Raw genomic sequence first — 24494 nt, forward strand, 5'->3', positions numbered from 1 at the left:
ATAGATATGTAAAGCTTTGAGAACTGTTTAAAAGCAATAGTGGGCCCTTGGTATCCATTCTATGATTTCCAGGGATATGGAAATCCAGACAATTGAATGGGGGGGGCAGTGTGGCATTGCAACAACTTATGAGGGCAGCACACAGCCTCCTCAACGGAACAGGAAGTCACCTCTGGTTGCATGTGAGAGGTCTTCTGCAGAGGTAACTGTTGAAACAGACTGCTTGAAGGCATACAAAAAGCTTGTGGAGCCTCTCATCTACATGGCTCTTTCCAGATTGTCCAAGTGCAGCAGAGAATGGCAAACAGGCTGAACGTGGAGGGGGCGGGAAGAGGCTGGTATAGCTTTTGGTGTATTAACATTCTTGTATTTATCATTGCATCATCTTGTATGTATCATTGTACAGCATTGCAAGTTTTTAAAGCCAATGTCATTAGAAGGGGAAAATGGTTCTGCGGCCCATTTAAGAAGATAGCTATGTATTCTTTGAGGGAGAAGAGACAAGTCTCAGCTCAGAAACCAACTAATTAACTGTCCAGTTTCAGTAGTAATGATTCATTGAACAGGAAGGAAGCTATTCAATACAGATACCACAAAGGATGAAGTTTAGTTAAATGTGCAGGAAACTTTTGCTGATTCATAGAGGAAGCTTTACCAGAAGGATGGGATTGATGGATAATTTATATATTAAGAATAACATGGAGCCATTATGTTTTTACTATGTAACTTCTACATGTTGAGAGTACGTATTCTTACTAATATGTTATGTACAATAAATTAGGAACCTGAAGAACAATCATCCACAGTATGGGTAGAAACACCAGGTCAAGAGTAGCAGAAGCAAACTATTGCTCTTCTGCTAGAGCAGAAGAATGTCCTGTAACTATGATTGCAAATGTTTCTCCTTCTGTTCCAAACACTGCTCTTGACTGGCTTCAGCAGCACTCAAGTTGTTGACACCCCCATATCACACACAGAGTAGGCCAATAGAAAGGGGGTGATGACAAATTAGAGGGCAGAGAAAAATGGGACATGGAAACTTGCACTCCCCCAGGCAGTAAGTAAATGAGTACATTATTCCACAAACTTGAGTGGCAAAGCCCTCATAATCTATCCATACCAGGAATTCTGTTGTCTCTCTAGGGTAGGATCTGATCCATCCATCACCCACACAGAACATCCACCTACAAATCAGCTTGCATCCAGGAGCCTGAAGACCCAAACAAAAGCTGACTCCATCTAAGTGGTAATAAAACAGCCTCCATAGTATGTTTGCTGTCTGTGTAAATACCCAATTGTACAAGAACATACTTCTGTAATTGCTTGGTTTCAATACCAATGCCCTTTAACTGAAGCCATCATTCAATTGCCTAAGATTTCTTTTATCAGTCTCATTTCATTTGCATATTTATAAAATTCTAAGTCTTAAAATCACACTTGGTAAAGATTCTTCCCTCCAACTTGAAAGATCCCAGCTAACTCAAATTCTGATTTGACTAAGGTGAGATTCCATTCACAACTGAAAAGTTGGCACCAGTGTTTCATTTTTCAATTGTTACTTGTACACAGCATGGTAGCTAGTTGTAGAAGGCACCTGGTCTGGACAGGCCCCAGAAGCACTTCTAGTGCTTCTAAAACTGCAATATATAGTAACAAGCCAAAAAGCCTTCAAAATACAGTACTTCAGTTTTGTCTCAACTACAGCTCTGATCATGTCCTTAAGCACATGGTGACTCAAGGCATGGCAACTGCTGTCAAGAATTGCCAGAACTAACTAATTATATTTTCTACCCCATCTCCCCCTCACCAGAAGAACAGGGAGTACCATAAAGGGCCCTGCAATGACACAAGAGATGCTGTGTGATTCTATTTTTAAATAAGATAGTGCTTGGAGATAGTTCCAGAATAGCTAACATGCTCCTCTTAGCTTTGTAGAACCAAGCAGACTAAAAAAGAGCCTGCAAATTGGATTCTGCTCTTTCTCTAGGCATGCCCCCTAAAACCAAGACCACTAATGGCAACAACTCTGTCTGCCTGCCTAGGTTGACAAGCAGAACATGTACGGGGTGTGGTGGTTAGTCTGAGCAGCTCAGGCCCTTTTAATCAAGTTAGGAATGTTTAAGTCCAGTGGTTAATGCTGGAGACCTCGTACTAACAGTATGTCAGTGAGTTAACGCAAAAGCCTAACGGATTTGTCATCTCACATCTAAACTTACAGTTGCAAGTAAAGAATATTTCAGATACGTCAAATATGTTTTCAAAGTATCCATATGCAAATTTACAAAAGAAACACTTGGACTTTAAATCCATTCATATTATCTAGTCTTAAGTACAATCCTCAAATTTTGTGACAAGAATAAGTATTGGGAAAGTGATCATTCCAAGTCTTGACTTTGGTTGGTGAAGTCTGGATTTTGGTAAGAGCAAGTGACCACGAAATGATGAATACCCACAGCAGATGCCCCTAGAAATAGACAACTAAGGCATATTAACTTTTTTATTTAGGCACAAGGCATTATGTATAGCCCAGACTCAAGGCAAATTTTGAGAAGTATAGTAAGCTGATAACAGTTCCAAGGATTAAGTGCAAACATACATTCACAGCTTTACTATCAAGGCTACATCATGACTGATAAAGTGCCATATTAGTGCTGACCCAATTCCATCTTACATTGCAAGACTGATTACCATATCCCATTCAAAAGTTGTGTATCTAAGTAGTCGGTATCAAGTGCAAATCTAACCTCTCAGCTTTCACCTCTTTTCAAGCTGCTCTGAGCAGCTTTTATTGTAAACAAAAGTCAGTCCTGGTACAGAAGGTATCCTGAAAAGGTAGAGTACTTCCAGCTGCTTCCATAAATTGCTCCTCTATGCAGGCGCAGCCAAATCTGGTCTCCTTGAAAAAGCTGAAGGACTGCATGGTTACTAGCAGTTTCATGATCTGGAGCTCCATCATTGGCATATGCAGAGACTAGAACCTCTTCATTTTTCATGAGGTTCACATACAGTGGAACATTTACAGCCAACTTCAGCATATGGAAGATAAACACATAGGTACCATTCACTGGACAATTGAACCTACCAAGCTGAAAATCAAAAGTTTCGCCAAGGTTGTTTAACAGGAGGTCAAACACAATGGGTTGATCTAGAGTTCCAGGAGCCAAGTTAGAAGTTCTAGCAGCAGAAAAAGCAACTCTCATCTGCTGTGGGAGGGGATAGACATGTACAGGTAGTATGGTGGCTGCTTGGCTCGTCACTGGCATATCAACAGGCGTGATGCTGCGGGAGTCACCCTGCCCCGAGTCCCCACTGTTAAAGGTCTCACTGTCACGTTCTGGGCTGCTCACCTGAGATGAATCGCTCCATCCTGCTGTTGGAGATCATGAGCAATGGTTAATGTTTAGATACCCTTAGATCAGTATTACAACTCTTCAGCTTTACTTTTTCAAACATGTTTCAAGTAGTTCTAAAATAAGTTATCAGGGCAGCCAACTATGATTAGCCAGATCCTTTATCTTGTCTTTCCAATTTGACTTGCCCCTAGTTTTTGCAAATTCATATTTCTTCAGTGTAGGCAGATGTTGCTTCAAACCAGTGAGTGCTTCAGTTATGGATGAGCTCCGTTCTGCTCAACCATCACATGTACAGTCCCACAGATAAAGCCCTCCCTTCAACTTGCAACAGGTTGTCTGTCCTCCACTCCACAGCTGTTATGTTTATTCACACCAATGCCCCCGCACGTTATTCCTTAAGTTTTGCCCATTGTTCAAATAATGAAGTTGGATATGACAGGAGGATGACTTGCTGGCAGGTACCGGACAGCCTTGTGCAAGTCTGGTTTCTGCTCTCAACTAGAATAGGGCAGTCCCCTCAGATCTTCAGAAGATAGCTGTACATTTATTGTATTCATACACTCATGGCACATCTAGTGGGCTAGTGTTGAATAGTTTGTCTTGCTCTGGTGGCAGGGGTGCAGATTCATTGACAGTAGTAGTTCACATGCCATGTATAGTAGTACATTTCAGCTCTTAAGAGACTGCAAATCAAGGCATCCCTACTTTGAATCTCACCTCTGCCATGAATTCTCACTAGGCAATCTAACTTAAAGACACTCCTCAGCCCCAAATGAAATATGGGGATACTACTAACTCACCTTACAGGGCAATTGTAATGACATCATGATACATGAGGTACATCATGATACATCATGATACATGATACATGATTACAATTACTATGTAATTACTAGTAGTAAATTAGAACCATGTGATTCATCTGATTTACTAGCATCTACATACTATTCATATAAGATTTATAAGGTTTCTAGAAGTACTTCAGTCTGTGAAGGGCAGCTTTCAAGCAACTGGAGTCTGAATGACCATCTCTGCTAGATACTGCTGAACAATCCCCCAAAAGCCTCAGAAATGCATTCACATTGCTTATATTGTGGCTGCTTGCTCAGCTCAGCAATCAAAGCAGCTAAAGCATGTCACTTCCAATACCCTCTTATAGCAGAGTTGCACACTTTCAGGACACATGTTCTTATCACCAAGAAAGGACACATCTTAAAAATATGCCTGTTTATTTAGAATGGAAAACCAAAGTACTAATACCAACTGTACTGTCAAACACTAACTGTACTGGTGCATCTTGTCAGCTACAAAACTGCTTCTCTCCCATTTCTCTCCATTTTCCTCAATTCCCTTCTTCTGATGTATTCTCTAGTATGAATTCTACCTCGAGTTCTACCTGATGAGCATTTCTCCTCCTGTCTGGTTTCTTGCCTGTAACCTAAAACATAAAAGCTTTAAGGATTAATCAAGCCTGCATTTTGTTGCCATACAGTTTAAATAGTATGACCAATATGTGGCCTTTCTATTATCCCTATTCATTGGGGCAACAGTGAAAGCTACCATGAAAAAGTTTCCTCAATTGAAACCTATCTGAATATACTGAAGTTAGTCCTTGATCTCTGGACAAAGTCCAGCATCGTATAAGTGGGAGAGAAGGACCAAGTTACCAGGAAGTTTTTGAACTAAGGATATCTAGTAATGAGACTGCCCCCATCAGAGGAGGATGTTGCAGAGGCTTCAGTCTTTCACCAGGGCAAGTCAGAATTTCAGCTATGGAAATCTTTGAGCATATTCTACTCCTTCACCCCCCCATCCTGAATAGTAAAGCAATCAGCCTCAGTACTACCACTGGTGTACATAAAAGGAAAAACCATCCTAAGGAGAGATACAGGTCCCAACAAAGACAGGGCATGTCCTGCTCTATCCAATAAGGAACTTCACAGTGGAACATGGACTTAGTATGAGGATAGCCAGTTATGCCATGTTCAAAATCAATGATCTAATAACTCGGCATCTTCATTGTTATATCACTTACCAACCCTCAACAAAAATAAGCTGCAGTTGAGGTGAAAGTTTCCATTCTGTTATGTCTAAGGTGTTGCCAAGCAGCTCAGCAAGGTGTTCAGCAGCAAGGCACTTGTACAGAAGGCCACTGTGGTAACACTGCCTAACAAGGTCCGGGAATAAGGCCTGAGAGGGGAATACACCCCAAGTAGTCCCTCAAATACTATCCCAGTTCTCTGGAACTCATTTATAGTACTGTTGGCCTCTTCTCCAAAATGGGTCTTGGAATGATCTCATCAAAACACAAGTGGCAACAATGCCTTCACATTTTTTATGAGGATAACTACACATCACACATTCTAGCAATTTCCACTAGTGCATTACACAAAATATCACAAATTTGTATTCTAAGCCATTATTACTTACCTCTTGAGTTTGTTCGACCACTATTAATACCTCCCCGCTTATAGTTCTGTTGGTAATTCACATCCTAGGAAGACAAAAATTGGTCAATAAGTTCAGACAATAATTGCAGCCAACTAAAGTTCTTGCAGCAAAAACCTTGAAATAAACTCTTTAGAGGAAAAAAGTTTGAGATGCCTCAATCTGCTCTCCCCATCATGTATGATGGCATTCTGTGAGGAACCAGTGGCACACAAAGCAGTGTACAATACAATGCTGGTTCAGCCTGCACATCTTTTCTTTCTCCACTAACAGCCACATTCACTGGGGAAGCAATTCAAGCAGGGGAAGTCCAAATTCTTGGAGCAAAGTGTCATGGGAAGACCAAAATGGGCACCACAATTTCAACAGCTTCAAGAATTTTCCCTCCAAATATAACAGAAAAGACTACCCCATCTAGAAGACAAGGTAACTGAGAAGTTGGGAGTTTGCATTCAAACTAGTGTTAAGATGAAAAAGGGAAGGAGAGATAGGAAGATACAAATTGTCCAAGCATATTGCTCTCGTTCTTTCTCAAAGTTTCAAATAAAAGTAGACCAAAGCTAAGTATTACAACAGTAGTTTCTCAATTTGACAAGCCAAATTTGTGAACCACAACCAAATCTCCAGTTAGTCTTGTTAAGTGCAAATCTGTGCTTATACCCAAACTTATAAGCAGGGAACAAAGAAGCCACAAGGTTAGACACACTATCAGGCTACAACAAATTTGCAAAGTTATTACCCTTTGAGAATATTGCACAGAAGGATAATCTCTTCCAGGGAGTGGCAACTGGCTGTAACTGCCATTTGAAATGGATGATCCTTTATAAGCTTCAAAACCTACTGAAATAAAATATGAAAGCCAAGTCATTTTATTCTACCTAATGAAAACTTACTTTAAAATGAAGACACAGGCTTAACATAGTTACTTTACAGGCCAGATAGACATGCTAGAAAGTTGCTAATTGTAGGACCTCTCATTGTAGTACAAATATATGCTGTCCCATCAAGATGAATGTTCAGGTGTGAAGTGAACTCATGGACATAAACAGAAGTTTGAGCAGAGACTTGTCCAGCAAAAGCAATCTTGTCCAGTGTGATAAAAGAGCTGTTGGACTCAACTCTGTCAAAATTCTAGGTACAGATAATCCTCAACAGTCTGAACACCTGCCTCTCAATGTCAAATGTGACTAGATGAGACTAATGCACAGTCATTAAGGCAGAGGTGTTTAGGATCATTAAAGCACAAGGTAACTTATTCTGAACACCTTCATGTTCAACTGTATTCTTAAGTACAAAGATAGCACTCACACCCAATCCAGACATCAGCCTTCATTCTCAGGGGCTACCATGCTTGCTAGACTTGGAGAGAAACTTCCTTCACAAAATGGTAAGCTTCCCTAATAGCACTGGTGTGCCTAATAGCAAGGAATTCACTGTTAGACTGTATGCAGATGCATATTCCAGTCAAACCCAAGAACCAGAGATTAGACAGGACAAGAGAAAAAGTGCCAGCCTTCAGAACTTTTAATTTTTAATTGAGCAACCAGGGGCCAGATCCAGTCCATGGCCACAAGCTGGTCATTCCTACACTGATACTTCATACAAAAAGGTAGCAGTAGCCCTCTAACCAAACTGGACATGATTAACTAGTAAGGCACACTAATGAAATCAGATTAGCAACTACAGTGCAAAGAAGCTGTAACAATTTCCTGAATGAATTCTAACCCAACACAGGAAACCTCTCTTTCTCTCTGCTGTTACTTTCAGAACACTCTCCTGGATTGTGGGAGCCACTTCAAAGTAGCACAGCCTCAAGATGAGCCAAGTTACAAAACAGGCAACAGGTAAGATATGAAGTTGTGCTGCTTCTTCAGAGAAAAACCACAAAAATTGCTCTAACTGCAGCTGGCACACCAACTCAAGTTCAAGGCAAAACTTTAATGTCTTCTTCCAATCTTAAACATGTCCCAAAATGTCATAAGATCAATATTTAAGTACGTATACTGCCAGAACACACAAACTACAATGAGTTATTTAGGAATATCTGTCCAACATCTGGCAGTCCAGCTTCCTATTTAAGTGCATACATCAAAAATGTATGCAAGCTCTTTACTGATCTTAACTGTGCTCTCTAAAAAATGGAATGATTTGTTTTTAAAGATTTGATACTGCATTTCGGTTTGTCACATCTAGAACCTAGTTTAATCTACTTTAAATTCTCCAAGCTGAATAGTCACTAACTATGAATTATGTGTTTGCACCCCCATCCCAGTTGTTGCTACATCCCAAACAGCCTGCACCACTTTGATCTTTTGGTTGATGCTCCATTTTCTATTGGCTGATTATATCTAGTGCAAGTTGCCTCATTGTAAAACTGGAGTTTAAGCCATGATACTAATGTTCTACAGGTTTCACTCAAGATTTTGGAGTCTGAAATTTATCTTTTGTAAAGCTCCAATAGGCAGTTTTATTCTACTCCAGAGAAGAAATTCATACACTCACAACCATTCCCAAAGAAATTGTACATACCTTTATAACCACCAGGAGAGCGATACGAGTTGGTCACTGATCTCGCACCTCTGAGAGGGCCCCTGACTGATCCACGGCTTGCAACAAAAGGTTGAGGTGGTCTAGGGAAAGTGGTTGTCTGAGCTGCATAAAAGGTGAGGCTACCATTGCTTACAGGAACAGCTCCCTCAGCCTGGTAATTAGCTGCTTAAGATGAGAAGTACATATTTTTTAAGTCACTATGATCCTCAACAAAATAGGATGAGTTCCCATTATATGCAATCCCCATACTGCAGCTGGTGAGCCAAAGCTAGGTGTGAATGGCTTCCCTAAGGCAACTAGTGAGTTTCAAGTTGCAAAAGTCTCATCTTGTAGCTCAGTATGAGCCACTATACCAGTTGACAGAAGACAAGCTCTCTGTACCCTGTCCAACCAAATAAAGTTACATTTAGAAGACCTGCATGAGCATTCAAATGTCCTTTAACAGAATCATTGAACATCAGATCAGTTTAGGCAGTTTCTCCATTTGCTCTTAAAATAAACAACTGGATCCTGGTATGCCTGCAATCTTTTCAGGTCTCTGGCTATGCCTTTAAAATTTTGGTTTGAGTACATAACGAAGTTTAGGATACTCAAATGACTCCCCAGCAACCATGCCTTATATAGTTCTTACCATTTGGCAAGGAGTCTTGAGAAAAAGTGGTTTGTTCAGCATTTTGAGTAGGCTGTAGTTTACTTTGTGGTGGAGTCTGTGTACTTGCTGTAGAAAAGTTCTGATTATATCCTGTACGATGAGGAGAGTGGTCTCTTACATCCTCTCTACGGGGTGGCAAAGGTGCATTCACTTTGAACACCTAGAGTAGAAAATAACCAAAGTATGCCTGCTTGCTGCGCAGCTTCTATGGCAACAAGCAGAACAAAACCTTTACTACCCAATGCCATTGTGATGAATGAGTTAACAGTTTTAAGAACTGTGGTTTCTGTTGAGGATTTAACCTCTTATTTCCCTCCAATGTCTGAGGACCTTCAGATTCAAAATGGGGGCCAGCCAACTGGAGGGCTGGGGAGGCAGGGCCAGAAGGAGCAGAAGACCTGAGAGAGACTCTTCTGCTGCATGCTTGAGACTGGACAAGACAGGGAGAACCTTTCTGGTAAGCAGAGTGAACACTGCTGGGGGCGCCCCAGGGAAGTAGAGAAGGGACCAAAAAGAAGCTAGTCGCATTAGGTTGTATGTTTGTCCTCCCATCCAGGAGTTGGGAACTCTGTCCCTTCAGCTCAGGCCAGACCAAGTGGGATCCAGGCTCTTGGCCTAGTCTCAGCCTTCACATGGAGGCTAAACCAATGGTTCCCAAACTGTGGGTCAGGACCCCCAGTGAGTTGTGACCTGATTTTTGGTGGGTTACAAAACTGAAAGGCTGATAGCTGACAAGGAAAATGTATTTAGTCCGATGAAAAATGAAATGGAGCAGCATGTGCGCATTTATTCATGAGTGGGCAAACATCCCTTGGTTCACTCTGAAGGGTCAAGGGGAATGCACCACCACCAGAATGGTCATATGATATGATGAAAACAGGCCTCAAAAAGCTCTCAAGGAGCAATTCCCACACCCTTTGCTGACAAGCAAAATGTATTGAGCACTAAGGAAAGTGTGTGCCTTGGCTCTTATTGAAGGCCAGATAAAGGGGAATGCAAGACCATCAGCATGGTCCTGTTCCAATGAACGTAGAGCTCAACACTCTAGAACAGGGGTGCCCAAACCCCGGCCCTGGGGCCACTTGCAGCCCTCAAGGTCTCTCAGTGCGGTCCTCAGGGAGCCCCCAGTCTCCAATAAGCCTCTGGCTCTCGGGAGATTTGTTGGAGCCCCCACTGGCCTGACACAACTGCTCTCAGCGTAAGGGCAACTGTTTGACCTCTCACGTGAGCTGTGGGATGAGGGCTCCCTTCATTGCTTGCTGTTTCACATCTGTGATGCAGTAGCGGCAGCAAAGGAAATGCCAGCCTTGCTTTGTGCAAGGCCTTTTATAGGCCTTGAGCTATTGCAAGACCCTCATTCATTCATAAAGTTCATCTTTAATATATTCATTTAAGTAAACTTATGTAAATTTATTCTTTTTTCCCCCTGGCCCCCAATAGTGTCAGAGAGATGATGTGGCCCTCCTGCCAAAAACTTTGGACACCCCTGCTCTAGAAGGTGCCCACCGCACCACAGTAAGGATAAAAACAGGTTTGAACAGGTAGTAAAGTGAAATTTTTTTACTCATAAACCTAAGTCCTGATAGTGTCATTTTAAAAAGTAGGTCCTAGTGCTAAGAAGTTTGAGAAACATTGGTCTAAACCATGCAAAAAACTAAGGGTTCTTTCATAAATGGCTTCTAGCAAGTATTCGTGGATACACATTTATATGATCTGTCTGATAAGACTATTTTCTAGGACACACTTTCTCTCCATTAAGTCATTGGCAAGTCATGCAGAGACAGTGATGCCATTTGTCAGGACAATTATACTTGAGATCCTGCTCTTTATTGACGTCCCATTCAATTATGTTTGCTTGGCAAGCATGTGCACTTACTGTCTGCATAGCTTGAAAGGGAGCTGCTTTCATACTAACAGAACTACTACTTGCTGGTGGAGACTGGAAACCTCTCCCTTGGGGTATTGGTGACATGGTAGTGCTGGATGGTGTCAGTGGTATCTGTGAGTCACTTGAAAGAGGAATAGGCGCCTTGGAGAAAAAAAACCATGTTACAGACATTTCATAGTAGAACGCTTTGAGTTGTTAAATGCTGTACTGTCAAACATCAGCAGTTTGAGGGTCAGTGGGACACAGCAAAGAACAGAATAGTTTCTGCTTACTGTTTGACAGAAACACTGAATGCACAGCAAGATTCAGTCTCTGCTGACTAAGTCAAAGTCAAAACATATTTAACTAGACACACATCACCCATTTAGATCTATGTGCAAAAGCTAGCATCACAGCCTTCTGCAATTTCCAAAATTCATGCTTTGCTTTCTAGCAAAAGGTTCCAAAGTGGTTTTATGAACAACAAATCTTACAACTCTTTGGCATTAAAATTAGACAGTGATTTAATATGCCTGCTTTAAGAAATTTTTACTTTTGATTTCCTCCCCAGTGAACAACTCTGGCTACTACTGATATTGGATGACCTTGGGCCAATCACTATCTTGCAGCCTAACCTACCTCACAAGGTTGTTGTGAAGACAAAAGGAGGGAAGGAAACATGTACACCACCCTGAGCCCCTTGAAGGAAGAGCTGTGTAAGAGTGAAAAATAAGATTACCGGGGTGGTTCTCCTAGTTTATATTATATAACAATTTGGCATAAATAGCACAGAAACAGATGTTTATCAGAGCTAATAACTCCTACTTTAATGTTTACCATAAGACCCAAGAACACTATAGTTATAGCATTAAACTCACCTGGGTAATTTCAATCTTTTTGGGCACTAATGGCTCAGAAATGTGTTGACTTGTCTGATACAAAGACTGTGATGAACCAAGGTTATCAGGTTCTTGAGCAAGCAGAATGGATGCCTGAAGACACAGCAAGTAGTTATGTGCCAATCAGCAGTTATACAACTCAAACACACAGTTAATCTAAACACATGATTTCACATGAAACTAATTAGGATATGCCCTAGTGACAATGCTCATTTCGTAGCATACCATCTTTGCTGCATGCCTGAAATCTCTAAATTGATACCTTTACTAGAAATCCAAGGCAGACTATCCCAAAATCCTAGTGCACCATATGGGCCAGAAGGGAAAACCACTTTTCCCACCCTTTCAAGTATTATTGCTTCAAAGGAAAAAGACATGATTCTGCATACATTATAAGCATGAGTGCATTTCTTCTCTTCTCATCTAGAGGACTAAAGTCAGGGCAGAAGACCCTATAAGTTTATTCCTATAAGTTTATAAGTAACAACCACAAAAGTATCCAGAAATAAGAACTACAGCAGTAGCTACACTAGCCACTTCCAAGACTGTATACTTCATTATCCTAAATTTGAAGGGACTTTTATACTTGATAGGAGTCAAGTAAGAATTTCACTGCAGCGAGGTGGCACCAGAATTGTTGCTACCTTTGAAGTGAAGCAGGCAGCAGATCCCCTCCTTTCGATGGAGTGAGACAAGATGTCTACTGCATCTTTGGACTGCTCTGAAGCCTGGAATCTATATCAGCAGTACACTTGCTTACTTTCAAAACAGAGGAACAATCCAGACCTAAAGGACTTTCCAGCTAGGCCAGACCTAAAATGGGGGAGCCTCCCTGATATACGACTGTCCTGCTTGCCATTCTACTTTAGACTTTGATTATGCAAGTCATACATGGAGCAGACCTCACTTGCTACAATATTATAAGTTGCAGCCAGGGAAACAAGTAGTTCAATCACTTTTACTTGGGGAGAATGGAATAGGCTTGGCAGGTCCTGAGTAATCTGCTGGGGTGAAAGGATAAAATGGTATTTATTGTCCAAAACCAAAAGGAGTTCCCAAAAGACTCCATGATGGCAGAGCACTGGAATATGATGGGGCACTTTCCTCTCAAAAGGGCAAATGCCTTCAATGCTGGCATGACACACATACCCCCACTGAGAACCAAAGAATCCTAAACAATTCAGAAGTTTGTTTGATACCTTTAACCACTCTACTTTGGACAAGAAGCCTCAAGAGACTATGCATTAACTATTAGCCTTTCTAATTAAAATTGATTACCATCAGCTATAGTGTTAGCTTCCCAACTAAACCTACAGGTGCCAGCTTCACACACCCATACTATAAACCATCAATTTTCATATAAATCAAGGGAAGTGCCTGACTCTGGAAGGGGATAGATCAGACTCCTTCAAGACTGGAGTGTGAAGAGCCCTCTTTTCTATGGGATCATGATGTTCAAATGGTAGGCTCTTCCTGATAAGGGTGTTCAAATACAAATGTTCTTAATTACAATGTTCATGGCTTTGAATCCAATTTATGCAGATTTCATTATATTCAAGAACTGGCCAACTTTAAGGGTAGAAATCCAACTCCTAGTCAGAGATCAGTCTGCTGTTGCTCATCATGTACAGTTCTTGTCTGAAGAATCAATTAGTTCTTGCCAAGAGCTATTCAAATTTATAGTTTAAGCCTCTGTATGACACAGTATTTTTATCAGTAGAGAACTGCAACATACCCAGTACATAATTACTACATATATGGGAATACACAGTTCAGGCCAATTAAAACAAGTAGTTACATTTCCATAAAGTTACACTAGCCATTAACTAAGGAAGAAAGCACAGGTATCCAACTTAGGGCCCAGTCCTAATGGGCCATAGCACCAGCACTGAGCTCCAACACCAGGCATCATAAATGTGCTGTAAAACATATATACAAAACCCTTGGAGGAAGGAATGCTGGCACTGGGTTCAGCGTCAATGGACGCCACCTGGAAGAAGGTAAGAGCTCCAAGCAGTGGTACAGGCTTTTGCCGCAGGAGGGGAGGCATGGGGAAGAAACAGCGCAGGAGGGGAGTGGGGGATCCTATCATCTCATGCAAAATAGCCAGCACAGACGTGAAGAGCCCCATTTATGGTGCCTGGGGCTTTCCTCAGGGGAAGGGGACAAAAGCCAGCAGCTTCCCAGAACCCACAGCTACATTGGTTGCCATTTTGGCACCACTGTTCCTCTGGGCACCAGGAAGCATAGGATTGGGCTGCCCATTGGTCCCATCAACCTGGGTTGCCATACAGTTGCAAGACAGATGGTGCAGTTTGTGGTGGACAAGCAAAGCAGGCTTAGTGCTTAATCTTTTCACTTCCTGTTCAACCTCTTCCCCCACCCAGAATCCTTTTCTGTCACAAAGCAAATAGATATCCATCTCCCTATATGCCAGAAAGAAATGGGGGGTGAGAGTTACACCTCCCTCCTCTGAAAGGAGCACATGTTCCCTCCCCCATCACAAAGACTGAAGTGTGCTTCTAGTCTCTTGCTTCACTGACAGAGAAACTTCCATTTGCACCACTCCCTGACACTAGCCCTTTCTGATGTGTTCCACCAGAAGATGCTTTCCTGAGACAAACACCTTCCCTTCTCAGGGAGTTATGATAAGCGAGAGTGTAATATATGCACTTTTCGTATCAGGGTCAAATGTGATCAAACTAAGAGTCATTACCAATAATTAGCCCAGCTTCATTTTACCTGGGGTGTTCCAAGTTCAGTTTCTGATTCAGGTGGTGAATTGTCTGAAGCCAAGGAAGTATCTGAGCCAAGCAAGGTCAAGGGAGAAGTGGCAGCCTGATATACAGAATGCAATATGCCTGTTAGTAATAATGCAGAGTTCAGATAGGTACAAACTCCTATTGGAAAAGCTTATAGGAAATGCTCAATATCATGGTGGCATCTCAGACAATGCAGTGCTATACTGAATGCTTTTTATAGGGTGGGGGCACTGGGGATGACTCAGTGGGGCAGTGGCCCAAGACATTTAGGAACCACTGACGTACACAATGCCTTACATGGAATGAGAAAACAGGACCTGGCTGGTCTGTGGAATTCCTTGCCACAGAATGTGGTGATGGCATCTGGCCTAGATGCCTTTAAAAGGGGATTGGATGAATTTCTGGAGGAAAAATCCATTACAGGTTACAAGCCATGATGTGTATGTGCAACCTCCTGATTTTAGAAACAGGCTATGTCAGATGCAAGGGCGGGCACCAGTCTGCAGGTCTCTTGTTATCAGGTGTGCTCCCTGGGGCATTTGGTGGGCCACTGTGAGATACAGGAAACAGAACAGACGGGCTTATGGCCTGATCCAGCGGGGCTGTTCTTATGACCCTGCTTGCAATCCAGCTAGACATGAGAAACCAAAGAATAAGATTGCTCTGCTGCATGTGCTTAAGTCTAATTACAAAAAAGAATTAGGACTTGGGCAGCGTTTCTCAACATTTGTCCTCCGCTGTACCACTTTACACAGTCCACCTACTCAAAGTACCACCAGAACTGGCAATGACCATTACTACTTGGTTGGGAAGCCAGGTGTGACATGACAAACACCAGTAAGAGACTCAGGGTAGGCGCAGGGAGGATGCTTTGGAGCCTCCTACCTCTGTTTGTTACATCACGTTCCTGGTCTTGCTGCTGGGCAGCAGGTGTCCAGGGGTCCCAGGAATGCCACCAGACACCACCACAAGTACCACTGGTGATACCTGTACCACTGGTGGAGAAACTCTGGACTAGAGCATTGTGTTATTGACTCTCCCTATGGGAGCGATTTTAAGAAAGCATTAAAAAAGCTAAGGAAGAGCAAGGCTGTGAAAGGCTTTGAAGGCCAGAACTAGGAATTGAAGTAGTATATATGAAGCTATTAGAGCAACAAGAGGTATTTTGGCAAGCACTGGATGGAGATGAGGGATCCAAGACCAGACCATAGAAGACCAGCAGGAAGAGGCAACTTCCAGAGGAATAACTCTGTTAGGGTGCAATCCTATCCAGCTTTCCAGTGGCAATACAGCTGTTCCAATGGGGTATGCACTGCATCCTGCACTGAGGCAGCAGTCATGGAAGATGGTTTATTCCATTACCTCAGGGCTGCATCAGCACTGGAAAGTTGGATAAGATTGGGCCCTTAGCCTGCTGCAGGAAACACTAAGTCTTGTAGCACCTTAAGACAACGCAATTTCAATATCCACAATTTAGATGCATACAATTCTGTATTCTGTCCTGAATACAGGACATAGGTGGATGTTAACATTGTCAGTGGATGAGCAAGAACAAAGCAGATAGGTCTGGGAGGAAAGATGTTTGGTCCTGAACAGAGCTTCAGATGAAGCATTCCAACAGTAGATGAATAGCTGGAGACAGAATAGGATGGTGGGCGAACACTGAGGTTGAAAGCTGCAGCCAAGTACTGTCAATGTATAGATTATACAGAAACTCATTGGATTTGATGAGGTCATAAGGACAGTATGTAGCAAGGGACTAAAGAGTCCTGTGGGACCTTGATAGGAAGAAAAGGAACTTGCTCCTGTGGAATTCTCGAACTATTAGGCAAATAAGAGGACTAAAAGAAGCCATGGAGATCTTAAGCACAGAAGGCCAAGCAAGGATGAATATTTTCCACCCGTTTACAGCAAATTCCTCAAGTGATAGCTACTTTTACACCATCAGCCATGTTTGACAAACAAGTCCTCCTTCCTAGTCATCAAAATCTACCCTCCCTTCTTAGTTTAAGAACCATAATGTAGACATGTGGCCATCATTGCTTCCTAACATAAGACAATAAGGAAAAAAATCCAAGTGATTAAGAGCACATAACACTGTAGCCTATTTTGATATCCAAATTGTGGTTTGGCCAATATGTTTGAACCAGGCTCTAGCATTGGAAAAGTTACAGATATACAAAGTCAGTTTGGTTAGTTGTACCCTGACCAATCATCAGCCCAGAAGCCAACACTTGTTAACTGTACATGATAGCTTCTATCAGGCAGTAGCCTGCATATTGGTAACAGAGGAGTGAAATGCTTACAACTTTATATATGTAGACAAACCTGGGAGCTGAACTTTAACACATTCATGTCTTGCATAATAAACCAGAATTCAAGGATGACATCACTTTATGCATGCAAGTCTTAGGCTTGGAGAGAGGCAATGGAGAGAGGTGAAAAGTGGTGTGCCCCAAGGATCTGTCCTGGGACCGGTGCTTTTCAACCTCTTCATAAATGACCTGGAGACAGGGTTGAGCAGTGAAGTGGCTAAGTTTGCAGATGACACCAAACTTTTCCAAGTGGTAAAGACCAGAAGTGATTGTGAGGAGCTCCAGAAGGATCTCTCCAAACTGGCAGAATGGGCAGCAAAATGGCAGATGTGCTTCAATGTCAGTAAGTGTAAAGTCATGCACATTGGGGCAAAAAATCAAAACTTTAGATATAGGCTGATGGGTTCTGAGCTGTCTGTGACAGATCAGGAGAGAGATCTTGGGGTGGTGGTGGACAGGTCAATGAAAGTGTCGACCCAATGTGCGGCAGCAGTGAAGAAGGCCAATTCTATGCTTGGGATCATTAGGAAAGGTATTGAGAACAAAACGGCTAGTATTATAATGCTGTTGTACAAATCTATGGTAAGGCCACACCTGGAGTATTGTGTCCAGTTCTGGTCGCCGCATCTCAAAAAAGACATAGTGGAAATGGAAAAGGTGCAAAAGAGAGCGACTAAGATGATTACAGGGCTGGGGCACCTTCCTTATGAGGAAAGGCTACGGCGTTTGGGCCTCTTCAGCCTAGAAAAGAGACGCTTGAGGGGGGACATGATTGAGACATACAAAATTATGCAGGGAATGGACAGAGTGGATAGGGAGATGCTCTTTACACTCTCACATAATACCAGAACCAGGGGACATCCACTAAAATTGAGTGTTGGGCAGGTTAGGACAGATAAAAGAAAATATTTCTTTACTCAGCATGTGGTCAGTCTGTGGAACTCCTTGCCACAGGATGTGGTGCTGGCGTCTAGCCTAGACGCCTTTAAAAGGGGATTGGACAAGTTTCTGGAGGAAAAATCCATTATGGGGTACAAGCCATGATGTGTATGCGCAACCTCCTGATTTTAGAAATGGGTTATGTCAGAATGCCAGATGCAAGGGAGGGCACCAGGATGAGGTCTCTTGTTATCTGGGGTGCTCCCTGGGGCATTTGGTGGGCCGCTGTGAGATACAGGAAGCTGGACTAGATGGGCCTATGGCCTGATCCAGTGGGGCTGTTCTTATGTTCTTATGTTGCCTATGAGTTTTGACTTATCTGAACAACAAACTTCCTGCCCCTATGGCACCTTAAATTGCTTTTAAGATGTCCTAGATTTCAAAAATGATTTCTTGAACACCAGCCCCATCCACACACTGCAAACAAGAGACACAATACATACATGGAATCAACCTGTGCAAATCTTCCAATCCTGACCACTATCCGCCTTATTCTAGCTTGCCATTAACTTAGTGCAATAGGCATTTCATCTTGAGAAATGAAAACTCTCAAAACTGTTTTAGTCTTACCTGAACTGGTAGCTCAGAGAAGTCATTTTGACTTGGAAGTTTTTGTTCATTAGATGCTACAAAATAGGAATATTTTGTCATATACCTTTCATATTTCAGATAAGAGTAGTTTCACAGCTGGACCATTTCATATGGAATCTTGTGTTCGAACAGCACATTGTCAAAAAATGCCAGCATTTAGGAAACAAAGAGTGCTCCTTTTGGAAGCTAGATGTACCAGGGCTAAGCTTCTAGATCTTTACATGCAGGCTAGTAAACCTCTAATTTTATTAAGAAAAAATTTTATCGTCCATTTTTCAGCTATAACAATGTAGATTTCCAATTGCAATTCAAGATAATTGCATATATCTTGTTAATTTGCTCTGCCTTCCAATTCACTGCTTGACAGAGGTAGAGGCTTTAAGCAAATCATGAATTCAGCTCAATATTAAGTTGATACAGCTTTCACTAGCTATTCCATAAAAACTGTTTAGTCAGTTTAAAACTTGCTAGTCTAATTTTTCATTAGGTAAAACTAGATTTCTGTTTAGGCAACATTAGATTTCTCCAACACATCTAACCATTTTGTCCACAAAAATGATCCACAGGTTCACAGGATTTTCAAATACACTCCAATGTGGTGGTCCTTTACCACTCATTTCTTCAGCCACCCACAAGATTACCTGTAGAATCAACTGAAGCTGCTTGTGATGAACTAGTGGCACTCTGTGGAGGTTCATCAAAATCCAGGAGAGATTCCTTAAAAAAAAAGTTACAGAACTTCGTGAAAAGGCAAGAAGCTATGACTTCAAGAAAATAAGTACATTGACAAAATGGCTTAGCAAGCTATATTGTTTGCAAGCTGTGGAAAAACACTCAGAGTGGAGTTACATGCTACAAAAGACAAGGTCTCGGCCACTCAAGGCAGGATGGGAGACATAAGACAGCACCGGAATAACCCAACTCTTCCTTTTCTATTGCAAGTTAATTTCCTCCCAAACACTTGAACATCTTGTTACCTTCTCTACCAGAAGACTTAGATTCACTGGGTTGACCATCTTCTGGTTTTAGACGTTCCTTAAACAGGAAGAGTGAGCAAGTGGCCCATAGGTAATAGCAGAAAGATCTAGTACCTTCCTGTGACAGGGAGGTCAACAGCAGTGTATCTTCACAATCAGTATATGCCTTTACATTTTCAGCACTGGATTCCCCCTTATATTGGCCACATTTGCTCTCAGTACTGTACTCCAGAATACTTCATGTGAAAACGTACTTGCATGAAATCATAGGTCCCTTGTATTTGAGTGATCAGATCCTGCAGTTTTTCCCTCCTTAGTACTGGATCCTTAGGAAGACTAGACATGGAGCAAAACTCTGCAGCTGGCTGTATAGATTTAGGCACCTGACAAGGGAGACAAGATTGATCAAACTGCTCAGAGTACCCAGGCCTCCCAAAAGGTACTATCTGTTTAAGATCTTGTCCAGAAGATTAAACATCCCTTTGTGTGGTGTTGAAACTCAGCAGTAGAGCATATTTTACAAAACCAACCATTTTACCTGTTACCAAGTCAAATAAAATTAAACTTTATTAAGACTGAGAAAAGTTGACAGGAAAATCACCAAGTACATTTGATTAATTTTGTTGCTGATGTAAGCAAGCAAGCAGTTCAGACATTAGCTCCTTTATCAGGTAGGATACATATAGAAAGCAGAATGCATCCAAATTCTAGAAACAAATTTCATAAGGAAATCAGTGTTGCTTTATTGCAGCATGAACAGAGTGATGACATGGTAAAGCTCATAATCTGTACAACATGGGGAGGAAACATAATAAGCAAGTCCAAAAGGTCCATCACATCACTACACAGCAAGCATGAAATGAAATCTTGTAAAGAGGTCTAGAGTCTGTCCCACCCAGCATTAACCAGTAGTGAAATAGCAAGACAAGATATCGCATATTCATGCACCTAGAAAAGGACAATTAGTTTCCAGAGCAAGATAGATGTGGCTCTCAATGGAATTTCAATCAAGATGTGTCAAATCCACAAATTTCTATTCAGCAGCATTATACTGGAGCCTCCCTCAAATTGTGCTCAGGTATGGCAACTTTAAGTCTTTCGAGCATTGAGGAAAACCAAATACTTCCCCACTGCTTTGAATATTCCTATTTGTTTAATAAGCTTCATCATCCACTCCCCCTCCTGACCTAATGCCAGTTGAACTATCACCTTTTGATAGTTCACACATCAGTGTTAATCTTCTATAGAACCTGTCCTGACCACACATCCTAGCTACCTAAGTGTTTGTGGGCAAACCAGGAATTAGACCTAACCACTAACATTCATGACACTGAAATCAAATTAAAACTGGTACTGTCAATCTCTATACACCAGTCTTGCCAGTCAGCCTAACATCTATACCAGGTAAGATGGTGGAATGCCTCCTCAAAGACAGAATCTCAAAACAGGTGAACAAGCCTTGCTGAGGGAGAATCAACATGGCTTCTGTAAGGGTAAGTCTTGCCTCACAAACCTTTTAGAATTCTTCGAAAGGTCAACAGGCATGTAGATGCGGGAGAATCCGTGGACATTATATATCTGGACTTTAGGAAGGCGTTCGACACGGTCCCTCACTAAAGGCTACTGAAAAAACTCCACAGTCAGGGAATTAGAGGGCAGGTTCTCTCCTGTTTTGAGACCTGGTTGAAGACCAGGAAACAGAGCGAGTGTCAATGGGGGATTTTCACAATGGAGAGAAGTGAAAAACGGTGTGCCCCAAGGATCTGTCCTGGGACCGGTGCTTTTCAACCTCTTCATAAATGACCTGGGACAGGTGAGCAGTGAGGTGGCTAAGTTTGCAGACACCAAACTTTTCCAAGTGGTGAAGACCAGAAATGATTGCGAGGAGCTCCAGAAGGATCTCTCCAGACTGGCAGAATGGGCAGCAAAATGGCAAATGCATTTCAATGTAAGTAAATGTAAAGTCATGCACATTGGGGCAAAAAAATCAAAACTTCACATATAGGCTAATGGGTTCTGAGCTGTCTGTGACAGATCAGGAGAGAGATGTTGGGGTGATGGCGGACAGGTCGGTGAAAGTGTGGCGGAAAGTGACAGGTCGGACCCAATGTGTGGCGGCAGTAAAGAAAGCCAATTCTATGCTTGGGATCATTAGAAAAGGTATTGAGAACGAATGGCTAATATTATAATGCCATTGTACAAATTGATGGTAAGGCCACACCTGGAGTATTGTGTCCAGTTCTGGTGGCCACATATCAAAAAGGATATAGTAGAAATGGAAAAGGTGCAAAAGAGAGCGACTAAGATGATTGCTGGTCTGGGGCACCTTCCTTATGAGGAAAGGCTACGGCATTTGGGCCTCTTCAGCCTAGAAAAGAGACGCCTGAGGGGGGACATGATTGAGACATACAAAATTATGCATGGGAAGGATAAAGTGGATAGAGAGATGCTCTTTACACTCTCACATAACACCAGAACCAGGGGAAATCCACTAAAATTGAGTGTTGGGAGAGTTAGGACAGACAAAAGAAAATATTTCTTTACTCAGGATGTGGTTGGTCTGTGGAACTCCTTGCCACAGAATGTGGTGACAGCATCTGGCCTAGATGCCTTTAAAAGGGGATTGGACAAGTTTCTGGAGGAAAAATCCATTATGGGTTACAAACCATGATGAGTATGTGCAACCTCCTGATTTTAGAAATGGGCTATGTCAGATGCAAGGGAGGGCACCAGGATGCAGGTCTCTTGTTATCAGGTGTGCTCCCTGGGGCATTTGGTGGGGCCACTGTGAGATACAGGAAGCTGGACTAGATGGGTCTATGGCCTGATCCAGTGGGTCTGTTCTTACATTCTTATGCAAGGCTTTGCAAAAAAGGGCTTGAAGGGAGTTCAGTTTCAGAGTGTAGACAGACACATGGGCAGCCTTTGATAAGAACTATCACACTGCTTAATAAAGTTATACGCAACTTAATATAAAATGAAGCAATGGAACTGGCAAGGAGGATCTGGTCAGCAGATTTTTAAACCAACCACTACACTCTTGTAGATTAGTAGACGCTGCAACACATTTTCTTCTTACAAACCAGACTACCATGACTTAATTTTCACAGGCAATTAAGTCAAATATTTAAAAATCAACTGAAGCAATGTTTCAAGCATTGTGGTTGTAACAGAATGTGGAATAAACCAGTGTGAGAAGCCACACAAGCCTGACATGCTAGACTAGAAGTTGAGGAGCTTGCGCAAACTCTTCAAAATGCTGCCATGAGTTTAAAAATGACTTGTTCTCTATTGCTACTGAGGGAAGCTGGGAAGCAATTGATTGTGATAGCAACAGAAATGTTCCTATGATAAAAGAAACTAGATTTCTATTTCACTGGAGGTTTAGGAAAAGAGGTACAGACAAATAGTTCAAAATATATTCATTTGATGTATGTAAACCGCCTGCTGAAGTGCTTCCTAATAATGAACAAAATCAATGTATGATAATATAATCTATGACAGACATTTGTGTTCTTGTAGACAAGGGTAGCCCATTGCTCCCAATTCTTTACAGCTTAGGTCAGGTGTTGCATTAAAAGTGGGCTATTATAGTTGTCTTGCTGTAGAACAAAATCAATGTAACGCACTATCAGAGCCAACCCTAAAATGTACACTACAACTACAAGCCATATGCAAGTAAAGTGGTGACAAAGACAGGCCAAGGAGACAAATCCAGCCCACAAGAACCTTCCAATCTGGCCCTCCAACTGCTCCTCACCCATTGCCAACATAGTAGGAATCAAGGTTAGGATAGCAATTATAATAGTATACCATTTGCATAACCCAGTGCAAAAGCTTTGGCCACTTTTGTGCTAGCAGCATGACTAAGCCGTACCATATGCATGAATATCCTGGTCTTTAAGCATGTTGTGTTTGATATGGTCAGTTTGCTACAGGTATGGTTTTTAAACTGAACAGTAGAATTCTAGTAACTATCCCATTATTGCTCCCAACTCCAAATAGTCAATCTGAAGGAGTCAGTCAGCAAGTAACACTGGAAACAGTGATGTCACTTACTCATTCTTCTTTCTATAGAGGAGATGCAACAAAGAACTGGCATACCTGGGGGTTAAGGAGATCAAATGCCCTGGGGCACCCACACCTGAGGGTGCAGCAGTGCCTTTCTTGCCCCTGTCTGAAGACCTTCAGAGGGACAAAACTAGAAAGTGACACTTTAAGGCTTCAGAAGGACCCTGGACAAGATGGTGGGGGTGGCATTCTAGGGTCCTGGCCAGCCAGGATCAGTGACAAGTCAGCCAGTATCAGTGACAAATGCATTCACAAATGACATTGCTCAGCACATTAGGTCAGTGGTTTTCAGACTGGGGCATTGAGACATCCCAGCCTGAGAGCCCTGGGTAGTTCTCCCTTTAAGGGAGGAGAAGAGGAAAGGCAGAGACACTATGCTCAGCATCATGCCTCTGATCTGGGAGCAGGGGCCTGCTGCCACTCACCCCTGCCTGCAGCAGCCTCCTGAGAGTTGGGGTGCCTGGCACCAGCCTCAGCAGGGCTCCCCACGCAGCGCAGGGCCCCCCCAGAAGACGGTCGCAACCACTTCCTGTTTTACAATTGCAAAACCAGAAATGGTCATGATAGTCTTCTCGAGGGCTCTGCGCTGCTTGGGGAGCCCTGCTGAGGCTGGCGCTGGGCTCCCCCAACCCCCAGGAGGCTGCTGCAGGCAGAGGTGATCAGATCAGTGCCTCCCAGATCAGAGGCACCATGCTGAGCATCGTGTCTCCACCATCACCCCGCCCCGCTGCCTATAGCAAAGTCTTAGTGGCTTTCCAACTCTCCGAGAGTTTGAGAACTGCATTAGATGGATGGCACTCTATGCCATAACCTACAATGTTCCCAATGGTTGGAAAAACCCGTTTTCTAGCATGAAGGACGAGGAAAGCTCCATTCCACAAGTGGTAGTTTGCTCATGGCAGTTAGGATCCAAGTCATTCTTTCTGCAGCACTGCTTATTCTCAGAGCAAACTAGTATCTTTTCTATAGAAAGTATTCTAGTTGACAAGATTCTTAGCTTAAGTGTACCAACATCCCAGTAATCATTTTAGTAGGATAAAACTAGCACACCTGCATGCTGTTTTGGAGGT

General features: G+C 42.4%; 1 protein-coding gene across 1 annotated transcript in view; it reads right to left on the reverse strand.

Annotated features, from left to right (window-relative positions):
• Positions 1-2504: 2504 nt before the first annotated feature.
• CAPRIN2 (caprin family member 2) overlaps positions 2505-24494 on the reverse strand; it is a 36114-nt gene continuing 14124 nt past the window's right edge. Inside the window, exons 9-19 of the mRNA XM_066633156.1 lie at positions 19608-19736; positions 19018-19093; positions 18356-18411; positions 14512-14607; positions 11749-11862; positions 10880-11032; positions 8983-9163; positions 8331-8516; positions 6541-6638; positions 5784-5847; positions 2505-3370 (exon numbers count right to left, since the gene is read on the reverse strand). Of these exons, the coding sequence (XP_066489253.1) occupies positions 2802-3370; positions 5784-5847; positions 6541-6638; positions 8331-8516; positions 8983-9163; positions 10880-11032; positions 11749-11862; positions 14512-14607; positions 18356-18411; positions 19018-19093; positions 19608-19736 (1722 nt within the window). The 3' untranslated portion in view covers positions 2505-2801. The remainder of the gene's footprint in view (positions 3371-5783; positions 5848-6540; positions 6639-8330; positions 8517-8982; positions 9164-10879; positions 11033-11748; positions 11863-14511; positions 14608-18355; positions 18412-19017; positions 19094-19607; positions 19737-24494) is intronic.

This window comes from Tiliqua scincoides, chromosome 7 (genome assembly GCF_035046505.1).
Source record: "Tiliqua scincoides isolate rTilSci1 chromosome 7, rTilSci1.hap2, whole genome shotgun sequence".
NCBI classification, from domain to species: Eukaryota; Metazoa; Chordata; class Lepidosauria; order Squamata; family Scincidae; genus Tiliqua; species Tiliqua scincoides.